Source organism: Berghia stephanieae, chromosome 2 (assembly GCF_034508935.2).
Source record: "Berghia stephanieae isolate SIO BIC M18660-M18661 chromosome 2, UCSD_Bste_1.3, whole genome shotgun sequence".
NCBI classification, from domain to species: domain Eukaryota; kingdom Metazoa; phylum Mollusca; class Gastropoda; order Nudibranchia; family Aeolidiidae; genus Berghia; species Berghia stephanieae.
Window position 1 is genome coordinate 92,743,140 of NC_088361.1, and position 15,000 is coordinate 92,758,139.

Genomic DNA, 15,000 nt, shown 5'->3' on the forward strand with positions numbered 1-15,000 from the left:
GTGAGTAAAAAACCTTTTCCAGGCATTCAACTATGCACCGTGCCAGACTCAAATCCAGGACCTTCCGATCCGAAGGTAAGGGTTTTAGCACAAGACCACCTAGCCGCACAAAAGATACCGAATTTGACTCGGAGTCGGGCAGTGTGGACTTGAGAAAATGTCTTCTGCCTATTTCACTTTGCGGCCCTGTACTGGGACTGAATCCTGGGTTATTCCAGTCTTCCCTTGGAATAGACCCTAAAGACAAATTTCCCTTTGGGATTAATAAAGGGATATTTTTTGTATATCTATTTATTTTCTCTATATTGTCGATATTTAAAAAAACATTCTATTCACATTACGAATCCATTTTTACAAATTCTATTCTATCAATATGTCCGATTCTTATCGCTTTGCTTGTACCTGCTGTATATATTATTGTAACTTTTATCTTATATTAGCTTCGTTTTTTTTATGAATTATTTCATAATGATGCATACATCTTTGTTAATATAACGACGACAGATGAGTAACATATCAATTAAGTATATATTATCTTATCTAATATATTCAATGTATATTATATTCTATCCATCCAGTGTTGACGGCTGAGATCATCAAACATTACTTCCCCCGACTCGTAGAGCTTCACAACTACACACCCGCTGCCTCCACCAAACAGAAAATAGACAACTGGTTCCTTTTAAACAGGTCAGTGCTGCATTAGCCTAAAACAACAACCCTTTTTGTGTACTATTTTCATCTCGTACCACTATTTGCTTTTCCTTCTTCATAACAATAACCTATACAATATATAACTTTGCTGGCAGGCATAATGTTTTCACCCTGAAAATACGAGGTCTGTTCTAGAAATAACTTTCTCCCCCACCCCCTTGTAAAATCTACAAATCTAAAGCCATGTCTAGAACTAGAATTAATTGTGCTCATGTAAAGAACATTTAAGAAAACTTTCATAGGCATTTTCATTTAGAAGGATTCGAATTTATAGCTGTTAAGATTCGACCTTTTCCAGCATAAAGTATGTCACAGAATTTAGAGAATCGTTCTCCACATATATCATAATAATAATTATTTTTGTATGTTTCTTGAGAAAAGCCTTTAGATAACCACCAATATCCAGGTGCACGTTGACCAAAATCTGATCTCCGCAAATTGGAGTTCATCTTCCGACAATTACTACGTTGAGAATGTGGATAGGAGAGTTTCAAGTAGGGGGGATCTTGTGTTGAGGATGAATCGAGATCTGGGAGGTCAGTGACAACATTGTGGAGATGAATCAATTGCCATTGTCAAGACAGTGGTTGAGGGAAACAAGAGAAAAACAGTCCAAGAATATATCAAATGAGGTCTCTGCACCCTCTACCTCAATTTACAGAATTTTAAGCGATAAACTTCATAAAAACAAAGATGTTTGCAAAAAGGGTGCTCTGTTTGTTATGCTAGGAGCGAAAATTCCAAATTGTGGCATGCACATGAGAAATATAGGGTATAGAGAAAGCCAGATGAAAAAAAAGAGAATACCAATATCGCGGTGTCAGGGCCAAATTCGGGATCTCATTATTTCATGGACAGGATAGTCATAGAAGACGAGGGTCTATTCATGGTACTCAGAGTTGTAAAGGCAGTCTAATGTTTAGTTGGAGCTAAATGGGGACCGCCCTGCTAAAGTTTGTGGGAAACACAGGTCGATTGATTTGACAGTATCGCGGCTATGTGGTCTAGTAGTGGTATGACACTCGCTTTCGGATCAGAACGTCCTGTGTTCGAGCCTCGCTCGGCGCATAGTTGAGTCCTTGGAAAAGGCTCTTTACACATTCTCTTACCGTACTCAGGTGTAAAATGAGTACCTGGCCGTTAACAGTGTTGTCTCTGTCCGAAAAAAAAAAATTGTAATAGCGCCTAAAAGGCGTCATGTCTCGTCATACATGTTAAATGTTGCTGTTGGCCAGGGACTCCTTGTAAAGTGCTTTGAGCACGTTTAGTGGATATTGCGCTATATAAAAGCTCAATTTCTTCTTCTTCTTCTTCTTCTTCTTCTTCTTCTTCTTCTTCTTCTTCTTCTTCTTCTTCTTCTTATTATTATTATTATTATTATTATTATTATTATTATTATTATTATTATTATTATTATTATTATTATTATTATTATTATTATTATTATTAATATATTGTTATTTTTTTTCAGGAGAGTTTTGAGACGTCTAGAGCTGGACCTATCCGAAGATGTGATCCGAGCAGTGGCCAACTGCAAGCAGCGAGTGATAGAGAGGGTGTTGATTATGTTGAGGGGTCAGATTGACAAATTCATCGAGAGGTCCAACAGGTTGAAGATCAAGACGTTACAGCTACAGAGTTCTTTAGGACTTAGTAAAGATATGGCCGGAGAGTCGGATGCTGACATTCGTAAGATTTTATTATTGAACGCAATGACCAGTTAGTTAGCTGCCATATTCTGGGAAAACACGTATTAAAAAATTTTGGCCAGAAATCTCGTCCTTGAAATATCGATCGAATTAAATGACTCTCACCTTGGTAAAACGCTCTCAAACCTGGGACTTCGCGTGTGTATGTGTGTGCTTGAGTGTGTGTGTGTCTTTGAATTTTGTCTGCATTCATGTTTTGTATCAAATTTATGAGCCATTGCACTAGTATACGTTAAATTTGTCAATAATATGTCATTATACCGCGCTCAAATCTCGTCTAATTTTGATAATAATAATAATAATAATAATAATAATAATAATAATGATAATAATGATGATAATAATGATGATGATAATAATAATAATAATAATAATAATAATAATAATAATAATAATAATAATAATAATAGTAATAATAATAATAATAATAATAATAATAATAATAATAATAATAATAATAATAATAATATTTTGACGTTTGACAAATGTGCATTATTATTTAATTCTCTCACAGTACTCAGGTTGTATAATGAGTACCTGGGCGTCAAATGCGTTGTCTCTTGTCGAAAAAAGAAATATAATAGCGCCTAACATGCGCGATGTCTAAATAAACATAATTGTTAAGTATTACTGCAGGTTGGGGAAAAACTCTCTGAGCACATTAAGTGGAAGTTGCGCGCTACATATAAGAGCTTATTTTTTTTAAAAAGGAAAAGAGATAATAATGTGACAGCTGAATTTTTCAGTTTAAGTATATTATTTCTCTTCTATTTCAGTTTCCCACTCCCCTAAACCAGTGACAGGTACAGAACTCGTCCCTTACACAGGAAGCAAAGTGGTTTCTCCTCGGAGTCGAAAGGATTCTGGCAGTATACCTCACGGACACCCCCTGAGAAAGTACGTATAGCTATCTACTTTCTTTTTAAACTACTCTTATACACAGAGTGTCCAAGACTGAATATACATAAATATGTGACTCATCGCCTCAAAACGGTATTATGTCGGGGTGAACCCGAAGTAAAAAAATGGATTTTGTGGTTAAAATGAACAGGATTGTAAAATTAGTTACAGTGACATTACTTTAAGAAACTAAACATCTAAAATGTTACACTGCATGACATAATCAGTCGGATGGTGAAAAGGTTTGAACTGAGTTATTGCCAAATTTAGTTAGAAGGTCAATGTTTTATCCAAAATGAGTTCTTGTCATAAATGATTAGATCGACCCTTTTTGTACATCTTCGGGAAATATCAAAGCTTAATTTCACTTCTAAATATTTTTTATTACAGCTAGTCAAGTTGAAATAGTATGAAATTTGAGAAAAGTTGCTGGATACCTTTCCCATACATCTGACCATGACTTCATGAATAATCACCCGATTTACTCAAATAAAGATTTAAAATGTTCTGGTGAGCACATTCTTTCAGAAAATGAAAAAAAAACAACCCCCCCCAAAAAAAAAAAAACAAAAAAAAAAAAACAAAAATAAAACAAACAAAAAAACCCCAAAAATCTCGACTGCACCCGGGAACGATCTCGGTCCCTTTGCGTGTAGAGCAAATGCTCTACCAATTGAGCTATTGAGACCCCCAAAAATCTATACCACTCCGACATAATAAGGTTTTCAGGTGGCAGGTAAAATATTATTGTTAAAAAAATATCTGAAAAAGTGTGTATGAAACAGTGCCAGACATAACAAAGAGAAAAATACCAGAAAAATACCACCCCAAAAATCAGCCTGACTCGACTCAGCACCAACATTAATTAGTCGAGGCATGCAGATTATTTTTTTTCGGGGGGGGGGGGGGGGGGGGGGGGGGGGGGGGTGTTTTTATCTTGCATTTTTCTCTCTTACTTTGTCTGACACCGGTTCATTCACACAATTTCGCATCCTTGTCTTACACCGGTGCACCTTATTTAATTTGTCATTTTGATATTTTTAACCTTTGTAATCCACCGTCTCAAAACGGTTTTATGTCGGGCGGATCTGTTTGCTGGAAATTGAATTTGTAAATACAAATATGGAAATGGAGGCTACTTCTTCTATTCTTTATTTTTCTGGAGAATAAATACAATTTCTTACTCTGCAAAGACCCGCAGTTCGTATTTCGTAACATTTTACTTGTAAATTCACTTTTACCGATTATATTCATCCCGACATAATACCGTTTTAAGACACAGGTCACATATACAATTTCGGTATCCATTTTCATTTATTCATTCAAACCATATCGTAGAGATTTAACTTGAAGATGCTTTTCTTCACTGGAGAAGATGTCGCGTGTTGTGGAAATATATGTGTAAACATAATATAAGTTTTTAATTAAATAAGTAAATATAAATTTCATAATTCTGCCGTAAAGCTTCCAAAATGGAATGTTGGTCTTTTATTCAAATTTGACTTTTGACGAGTGACATGAACTGAAATTTACGAAAGTTTTTTTTTTCTTCTATCATTTGCTAAGAATAGACTGAAGCTATTTTCATGAAGAAAACCAATTCTTTTTTCTTTCAGTCGTCTTAGGCGATTTCGCTCTGTTGTCGTAAATTAAATATCGAACTGGAATTTTGGTCTTTTATTCAAATTTATATGTTGATTAGACGAATTATTACTTGATGAACTGAAATTGACAAATGTTTTTCTTTATTAATTGTCATGACTATGTTGTAGCTCTTTTAACAGTGAGATTCAATTTTATTCCTTTCAGTCGCCATCGAAGAGCCATACATTATGACCGGTATTATTTTATCATTGCATGTTGTGGTATAGCTTGTGTCAAAGTGAATAATAAGCTGCTAGATAGAACCTGTGGAATGTAAAAAAAATAATTTGGAGGAAAATGATTATAACAACGTCTTCAAAAAAAAAAAAAACCACAATAAAAAAAAAAGAACAACAAAAAAAAACAAAAACAAAACAAAAAAAAATACAAAAAAACAAACAAACAAACAATAAAGCAACAAAAACAAAACAAAACAAAACAAAACATTCAGCGCATGGAACGTCTTGGGCTCAAAACCAACAAGACCAACTATAATAACAAAATTCTCAAAACTGATATTATTGGCCGAAGAAAGATTTTAAACCCGAAACTTTTCGTATTTTGATTGTTTCAGGTCAAACACACGTGATGTGTTAAGTAATGTGTTCTTCCTGTTCTTTTTTGAAGTTGTTATACTCATTTTTGTTAAATATTTTTTGTAGCTTAGTTGTAATAAAATGGCTATTTAAGTCGTTGTTCCACTTGGAAAACCAATGCTGAATATAATGAATGTGTACATTAAAAAAAAATGCGTGATTACTTCAACAATTTAACACACTTAATCCGCTTTGGTCAAGTTTGGGTTGAGATTTCAATCTAGAGATTGTCGTTTTGTCTCTCTGTCATGTTCTTGTCTTGTAGTGAGTAGATTGTAGATTGTTCATGGCTAGTGTGCCTACTTCCAAACTGTACCATCTAAGCTAGAAATTTCTACCTCTGATTAATTGAGCCTGACGTATACAATATATATGTATATATATATATATATATATATATATATATATATATATATATATATTATCATTATTATTTTTATTTTTATGAGTATTATTTTTATGATTATTATTACTACTACTACTACTACTACTACTACTACTACTACTACTACTACTACTACTACTACTACTACTACTACTACTACTACTACTACTACTACTAAACTTATTATTATTATTATTATTATTATTATTATTATCATTGATGGATTTCCTGTCGTTCTGACATTGCTCAATAAATTCACAATTCAGAGCATTATAAAATCAGTAAAATCAACTCACATTTCGTCCAACAATACGACCTTTTCGACACAGAGGCGTATTGTTGGAAAAAATGTGAGTTGATTTTACTCATTATATATATATATATATATATATATATATATATATATATATATATATATAATGTATGTTTGGTAGTGATGAGGGCATTTTCATCGATCATTATTCGAAGGACAAGTTTTATGGCTAAACTTTGAAAACGTGTTTGTTTTCTTTCACGGAGTACTGTAGTTCAATTTCAGTATTATATAACTGCGCATTTGATGCTCATCTATTTATAGAATTCCAAGCATCTGGGCTGTGTCCTCTACCTAATGATAAACACTAAAAATCACATTTATGTGTCAGCGCTGATACGCTGCTTTTTATGGGACAGCGTGGCTTGCTTCGTACATGAAAGGTACCGAGTTCGACTACCCATCGCGCTGTGTGACCTTGAGCAAGCCACATAGCCTTAGCTCACTTTGCGGCGCTGCACTGCGGCTGACACCTGGGTTATTCCAGTCTTCCATTGGAATAGATCCTAAAGATACAAATTCCCATTAGGGGTGAATAAAGGGAATTTATTGTATTATTTTATATATTATAATATTATTACAATTGAGAAATCGCATTAAGCTTAAACTGAACCACTTTTTATTATTCTTAAAGGTATTAATTTTAAAATATGTTTTTGAATGATTGAATGACTTCCAATCAATTGAAAACAGCAAGTCAACAATTTGTGAATAAAATAGTTTTTAATCTATCCCTTTTAAAAAGACTACATCATTGTTTTCATCGAGTAGGTAATTTAAAACATAAAAAAGATATTATTCAGAACACGATGACACAATAAAATGGAATTTATTTAACATCTTATAAGTACAATCGAAGTTCACATAATATTTGAAAGTCTGACAACCCAATAGGATTCAATAGTCTGATGTCACGTCCGCCCAGCAGCGAGCAACTTGGTTCTAAACAAAGAAATTCGGTACTTTTTCTTCTTCATGCTGGCTAGAACTTTTTCACATGTCATGTGAAGATCCAGCTCGCTAGCGACCAATATCCCTTCTCTGCTGCTTCTTTAAACTGTTAGAGAGAATAATGCTCACAAGACTATCTCCTAAATTTGACAACAGCATCCCACCAGAACAAGCAGGCTTCAGACCAAACAGAGATACTACAGAACAAGTGCTGGCACTGACATCCTACATAGAAACAGGATTTGAACAGAAAATGAAGACAGGGGCTGTATTTATCGATCTCTCAGCTGCATATGATACTGTTTGGCACACAGGCCTCATGTTTAAACTGTCAAAAATAATAGACTGTAGAAAAACACTAAAACTGCTGAACAAAATGGCCGGAAAAAGAAGCTTCTCTGTATGCCTATGTAATAACACCAGCAAATCTAGGATGATTAGGAATGGCGTCCCACAGGGATCAGTCCTCGCCCCCAGCCTCTTCAACATCTACATCAGCGACCTTCCTAAAACAAGATCCTTGAAGTTTGGATATGCAGACGACATAGCCATTGCCTTTAAGTAAAAAAAACAAACAAGAAATACAATCAGTACTTAGTCAAGATTCAGACACTCTACACCAATACTTCAAAACATGGTTCCTGAAGATGAACACTACAAAAACAGTGTCAACCATGTTCCACCTCAACAATGCAAAATCAAAGGACCAACTTAAAGTAACTACAAATGACACCATTCTACCCTATGATGCAAACCCAAAATACATAGGGGTCACTCTGGATAGGTCACTGACCTATAAACACCATCTGGAGAACACTGCACATAAACTACAACGACGAAACAACATCATACGGAAACTCGCTGGTAAATCCTGGGGAGCCCCTGCAAAAGTCCTAAGAACATCGACACTAGCCCTATGCTATAGCGTCGCTGAATACTGTGCCCCGGTTTGGATACTCGCAGTGCCCATGTACATAAAGTGGACACTCTACTTAATGATACCATGAGAACCGCCAAGGAGCCCTAAAATCCACACCAATAGCATGGCTACCAACCTTAAGCGCCATTGCTCCCCCTCACCTCCGTAGAGAAGAAGCAACACAAAAACAACATGAGCGCCTTGACAACATCCTATACACAACACCGCTCAAACAAGTCACGGAAATGGCACCGAAAACCTCACGCCTTAAATCAAGGAAACCTTTTTATGGCTCAAAATTAGAAGATTTCGATATCGCCGAGACCCGGAGAAAGGAATGGACTGACTGCCCGCCAAAGGGGAGCGCAATTATCAACGACCCCTCTATCCAACCACTGCCGGGATTCCACGAGCTGACAAGAAAGCAGTGGGTACATGCAAACAGGATCAGATCCCGACACGACAGGACAGCGACAAACTTGTACCGCTGGGAATACCGAGATTCGCCCAAGTGCACAGCATGTGGTGGTGCCAAACAAGATATGGACCACTTGGTCCTGCACTGCCCGTCCACAGCCGTGCCAGGGGGCTATGATACCGTCCATCAAGGAGGACAAAAATACCTGGACTGGAGTGAAACGGTTCACTTGGAGGTGTAACCATAAGAAACTACTACTACATGTCATGTGATCAGAATTTATAAAAGTCAAAACATGATCAGATTTATGTTTTTCTCCTAATTATACACTTTTATGCTCGTCGGAGACGGATTTCATAAGGGCGTCCGCCATTGTTCCGATAGTTGAGAACCAGTTACTAAGTTACTATGCTCATGAAGAGGGAAGTGACGTCACGACTGTTGAACTCTATTAATTGTTAAGGACCTAGTGTTATAATGGAAATACTCGCAATCCAACGCTAACTATTGTCCATTACAACAATGTCAAAACAAGGCCATAATTGTGTTCGGCTATCAGACCTGACTACAATCCTTGAAGTAAAATTTGGTTTATGTACTTGAATAACCCTTTCATTTTTTCCTTTGTTTATGAAGCATAATTGATTTCAATTGTTCGACTTCAAGCTATTGTTATAATGGAATTAAATATAAATAGGAGGCAGGCATCGATGTAAGATAAAGATCTGTAAAAGTGTGTATGAAACAGTGCACGACAAAAACAAAAAAAAAAAAAAACAAACCAATCCCAAAATATAAATATATAGAAAATAATGGTAGATTTATTTATTTAGGTTCTATGGTCTTGTGGTATGAAACTCGCCTTCGGATGGGATGGTCCACGTCTCGAGACTCGCTCTGAACGGCGTATAGTCGAGTCCGTGGAAAAGGCTTTTTACTCACATTCTCTTACCGTACTCAGGTGTAAAATGAGTACCTGGCCGTTCAACAGAGTTGTCTATGTCGGAAAAAAATTGTAATATCGCTAACAAGCGTCACATCTCGTTCTACATGTTAAGTGTTGCTGTTGGTCAGGGACCCTTTGTAAAGCGCTTTGAGCACGTAAAGTGGATATTGCGCTATATACATGCTCTAGTTTAGTTTAGTGAGTTTAAGCAGCAGGGTCGGGGATTTTACTCTCATCATTGCTGTAGAGTATTTTTTAAATCGTCCTTCAAATATCAGTCGATTAAAATGAGGGGAAGTCCAAGTGTTGGGAGATTTTGACAAGATGTGAGTCATTTTAATCGGTCGATATTTGAAGGACAAATTTTCTGCAACAATATTAAAAAGGTGTTTTTTCTGGGTATAGCATTATAGTCTTTCAGAAATTATCTACATATTTTATATCTTGTTAATATCAACATTAGTAACTGCTCCACTCACTTTTCCGGCTTTTCCCCCTTCTTAATATGAAATGGTGTATGCCAGATCAGAAAGAACAAACTTGGAGAAAAACCCCAAACAAACCCATCCATAAAAGAAATAATAATAAGCCTGCTTTCATAGGGGATTGAACCCCTGACCTCCTGATTACCGGTCTGCTTTTTCTGGCACTATTTCATACATATTTTTCGGATTTGTGTCATACACAAGTGCTTCTCCCTAATTTATTACCTTGATATTTTTTTAACAGTTCTTATGCATCCAGACCAATAGTGACAGTCGCCCCAGTGACAGATAATGTATCTAGGAATCTTCTTGAAGAAAAAGAATTGGAGTGTATGGCTAAGGACGAAACCATTCAGGTTGGTGTCTCAATTATTGGATACATTTATTCTTTTTTTTTTCTTTCGGTTTGTTGATAGTATCAGGGTCGTCTTTTTCATTAAAGTTATCGAGTCTGTTAATATGTTTAAGTGTGTGTGTGTGGGGGGGGGGGGGGGGGGGGGGGTGGATTCGGCTGAAACCGTGCAAATTCGGGTAAAAAGCCTAAAATATTTGCATACAGGCTACCAAGACCAATAAGATGGATACTTATAGAAACTTATTAAAAGAAACAAAATAACCAGTACCTAGGCTCAAACCGATATCTCAGAGTGGCTCTAGATCTATAGCATAAATTGTAAGATTTTTTTATGCTTTAGAATACATGTAATTTTTATGCTTTCTACCCTAATTTGCACAATTTATTTTTTTTAAAAGATCTAATAAATTCCCCTACTATTTGTTGTGTGTACGAGTGCTTATGCTTTATAACTGTGTTGATCGGCACTAATGAGAATACATTTAAATAAAGTGACGTGTGTATTCTACCGCTCTTCTTTGTTAGCAAAGCGTAATGATATTAAATCAATAGAACAATTTATGGAAAAATAGATATAGCTAGACTTTAAATTTTAAAAACAAGTGTATTGAATCAGATATAATCATATCACAATTATTTGAGGGGTACGATATAATAATTATTGTTCTATTGCTTTATTTAATCCGAACTATTTATCCATCGAGTATTTACAAGCTTGTCCAACGACTGGGAAAAACGTAGGTAAACAAAGCACGAGAATTCATGAATCCTATATTATTATCATTTTTTTCTTCTTTTCATTATTATTATTATTATTATTATTATTATTATTATTATTATTATTATTATTATTATTATTATTATTATTATTATTAGTAGTAGTAGTAGTAGTAGTAGTAGTAGCAGTGGGATTTTAATTATAATGATGATGATGATGATGATGATGATGATGATGATGATGATGATGATAATGATGATGATGATTATTATTATTATATTAAAAAAGACACACGCTCATTTTCTGTTATATTATTATCCTTTATCACATCCAGATTTTGAACGCCAAACTAAAGCGAATGGAACAATTGCTTCATTTGAAAGACGTCCGCATTGAAGATCTTGAAAGTCGCATGAATCACATCCAAGCTATCAAGATAGCACAGTACGGAAACCTTTGAACAGTTGGACATATCTACATTTCTACAAAACATCATCTCATTATATCAGACCTGCCAACTTAACAATTTAAACATTCGTAATTTTCAGGAGATAAACATTTTGTAGTCGCTTTAGTTAACTTTAATAATTGACAATCTACCCCACACAGATTAAATAACACCCAAAAATCACTAAAATTATGTAATGTAAATGTTACTGCTCGAAGTTCTAAGAAATAAATAACAATGTGAAATTGAATGTAAGCTTTAATTTAAAGTACGAAAACAGATAAAATGGTTGTTTCGGGTTTCCCCTTTATCAACAAAACAGGATGAATGACACTAGAGACGAATGAGATAAATCTCATTCGTCTGTAGTGTTTCATTCATCCTGTTTTGTTGATAAAGGGGAAACCCGAAACAACCATTTTATCTGTTTTCGTACTTTAACTTGACGCTTACATTCAATTTCACATTGTTATTTATTAAAATTATGTAGGCTGGCATCAACCCTTATTTTTAAAAAATGTTTTAATGACTAAAAGATGCTCATGAAGATCTGGAATTGGAGTCATAATTTCGTGATTCGACGAATTGTTTGCAATAGGTGGCAGGTCTGTTTTATTATAATTCCATAATCACTCATGTATTCCATACTTTCCATCTTAACAAAATAACTTATTGTATTTTTGATACTTAAATGCTTTTATAGGTTTTTATGTATAAATGTCACATTTCCTATAAAAACGGTATTATGTTGGTATGATCTAGATGATGAAAAGTCGAAGTACTGTTAAATTGGTACAACAAATCAAAATTTAATTTTTAGCGCTCTAAAAATCTATAATCATTCTCCTCAATAAAACATATCAATACAACATAAGTCTGATATTTTAAAAATATAAATTCCTTATTAGGCATGCAAGTCAATCCAACATAATACCGTTTTGAAGCGATGGGTAACCAATGGATAATTGTTTTGTGTTGATAATGAAAAAGAGTATTATGTATGGTTCACAAAAGACATTTCATTGTATTTTGTTGCGTTACTGATTTTTTTCATAAATAATTTTGCTGTGTATTGTTTTTTTACGTGTAGTTACTTATCAACACTTGATAATCTGTATGGTATTAAAATTGAGACGAGTTTTCTGTTCTACGTAAACAAGTGATTTATAGAATTAAGTTACTTATTCATGAAATTATGTTAACACTTAACAACTTTGATATCTTTCCTTTTTTCTGGGATGTCCTCAACGATGATCATGGTATCGTGAGAGAAAATGTTTGAATATTAATGTACTCGATTCAATCGTCTAAGAAACTCATTATCTATCTAATGATAGAAGAAGAATATAACCATGAGCAAAATATTTTTACTGGGCTCGGCCATGGTTTTGTGTTTTCGTAGCCTATCTGAGTTTATTGCCATTGAAATGAAAATAGAAGAGGCGCCAAAAGACAAAAGAAAATATGTGCCCTACCGCCTCGAAACGGAATTAGGTCGAAGTGACTTAGCTACTCAAACTTTAATTTATAGTGGAAAATAAGCAAGTTGAGTGAAGTTTATAGGTTTTATTGATGGCAAACGGTATGATTTCTGAAACTGAAAAAAAAAACAACTAAATTCTCACAGTTCTGGTTATTTTGGCAATCTCGTATCTTGTTTATCCCGACATGATACCGCCTTGAGGCGCTGGGTCACATATGAACTATTGCGATGGTGATAATTGAACTCGGGTAGGGTTAGGCAAGCGTTTTATGTTTTCTTCTCATTTGTCTTCAAACACTTCTCTGCTAGTTTCATCTCATGTATCATTAACGTAAGTGCCTCTTTTTCCTACTTTTCTGATTTGATAAGAGAACCTGCTTCTCTTCCGATATGACTATTTCCCCTCATTTGTGACCAATGAGTAATCCTAAATTGATTGTGTTTTAACTGCGTTGTTGTGGTGTGTTGGTTTATATCCCAAAGCAAGCAGTAAGGAAATGAGCGATAGTTGATAGCCCCTAGTTGCTTCAAGCTGAATTCCTTACATGTGATTATTTCGACTTATACAGGGATGGTGACGATGTTATTTTGAAGACAGTTGTTTGAAAATGATTTGTTGTAGATGCCACGACTGAACATAAAATCTGGTCTCATAGTTGATATTTTTACCCATCTTCTCTAAACGGTGTAAAGATAAGATAAGATCAAATAAGATAAGATAATATGAACTCTATTCATCCTTTTCTGGGAATTTCCATTTGGTATTGCTATTGACTAATGAATTAAAAAATAATAATTGACCAAATCATAAAAAGGTAAAATAAAATTACATACATATAAATAAATTAACACAAAGTTTAAAAAGACAAAACACAAGTAAAGATCTCTCACACCTCCCAAATTCACTCGACCTCCGTCTCTCTCTCTCTCTCTCTCTCTCTCTCTCTCTCTCTCTCTCTCGCGAGATAGCTGTGATATTTAAATTGTAAAAATTGAATTTTTACCCACAGATCTTAGAATTATATTTAGTTTTTATGTTTTCTTGATAAGAATGAATATAATTTAAACTATAAAAAGTCACATCTCTTGTCATTTCCAGTTTAAAATCTCATTTTGGTATTTGATTTACCCCGACGTAATATCATTTCGAGTCGTTGGATCACAATTTATGGTTTTACATAATGTTTGAAAAAAAGTGTGTATGAAACAGTGCCGGACAAAGCAGAGAGAACATTACAAGAAAAAAAAAATCAGTCTGCCTCCTCACTCGAGAAAGGCTAAGTTTTGGGATGTTTTTTTTTCTTATTCTATTATCTCTATGCTTTGTCTGGTACTGCTTCGTGCACACTTTTTCAGATATACATTTTACACCAGTCCCCGCTTCTTAATTTGTCAATGACACGAGGTTTGTGTGGTTGACTTGTTTGAAATGTCTGGCACTATTTCGTACACAGTTTTTCAGATCGATATATTACACCAGTGCCTGCTTCTTAATTTGTCAATGACACGAGGTTTGTGGGGTTGCATTGTTTGAAATATGTAGCCTATCCGATACACAAAAATTTCGTTTAGCCCAACCTAAAAGAATGGTATAAGAAATGCATTTATAAATACTTGTTTTAAAATAGCATAGGTTTCTAATTTTCAGAATTAATGTTTATCTTGTCATAAGCCTATGCATCTTAGATAACCGAGATGATTTCTTTCTCATTTGAATTTTTTAAAATAGAATTTTTATTTCAATCAAACCTCTCAAGCATAATTTAGTTTTCACAATATACAAGACATCAAATCTTTTATCTCCACTCCTATGTTAAATAACATCCCCACAAACCAATCGCTAGCAGTTCATTAATCATTTATAAAGGTAATGATCTGGTATTTTTTTTTCTCTTCGTAATCAATAGGATTATTTACAAAAAGAATTACCAATTTTTTATCATTGCCTCATATACAGTTTCATTATTAAAAATTGTAAATATGATTTTTTTTTTCTAAGAGCATACCATTACTATT

General features: G+C 34.4%; 1 protein-coding gene across 2 annotated transcripts in view; it reads left to right on the forward strand.

Moving 5' to 3' along the window:
* Positions 1 to 11,851, forward strand: part of LOC144963784 (sperm flagellar protein 1-like) — a 50,726-nt gene extending 38,875 nt beyond the window's left edge. Inside the window, exons 2-7 of one of the 2 annotated variants that reach the window (XM_078897720.1) lie at positions 579 to 690; positions 2,186 to 2,403; positions 3,200 to 3,320; positions 5,133 to 5,162; positions 10,225 to 10,336; positions 11,388 to 11,851. In XM_078897720.1, coding sequence (XP_078753846.1) covers positions 579 to 690; positions 2,186 to 2,403; positions 3,200 to 3,320; positions 5,133 to 5,162; positions 10,225 to 10,336; positions 11,388 to 11,513 — 719 coding nt within the window. In that variant the 3' untranslated portion in view covers positions 11,514 to 11,851. The remainder of the gene's footprint in view (positions 1 to 578; positions 691 to 2,185; positions 2,404 to 3,199; positions 3,321 to 5,132; positions 5,163 to 10,224; positions 10,337 to 11,387) is intronic. The other variant, XM_078897721.1, reaches the window with a different exon arrangement.
* The last annotated feature ends 3,149 nt before the right edge of the window (positions 11,852 to 15,000 follow it).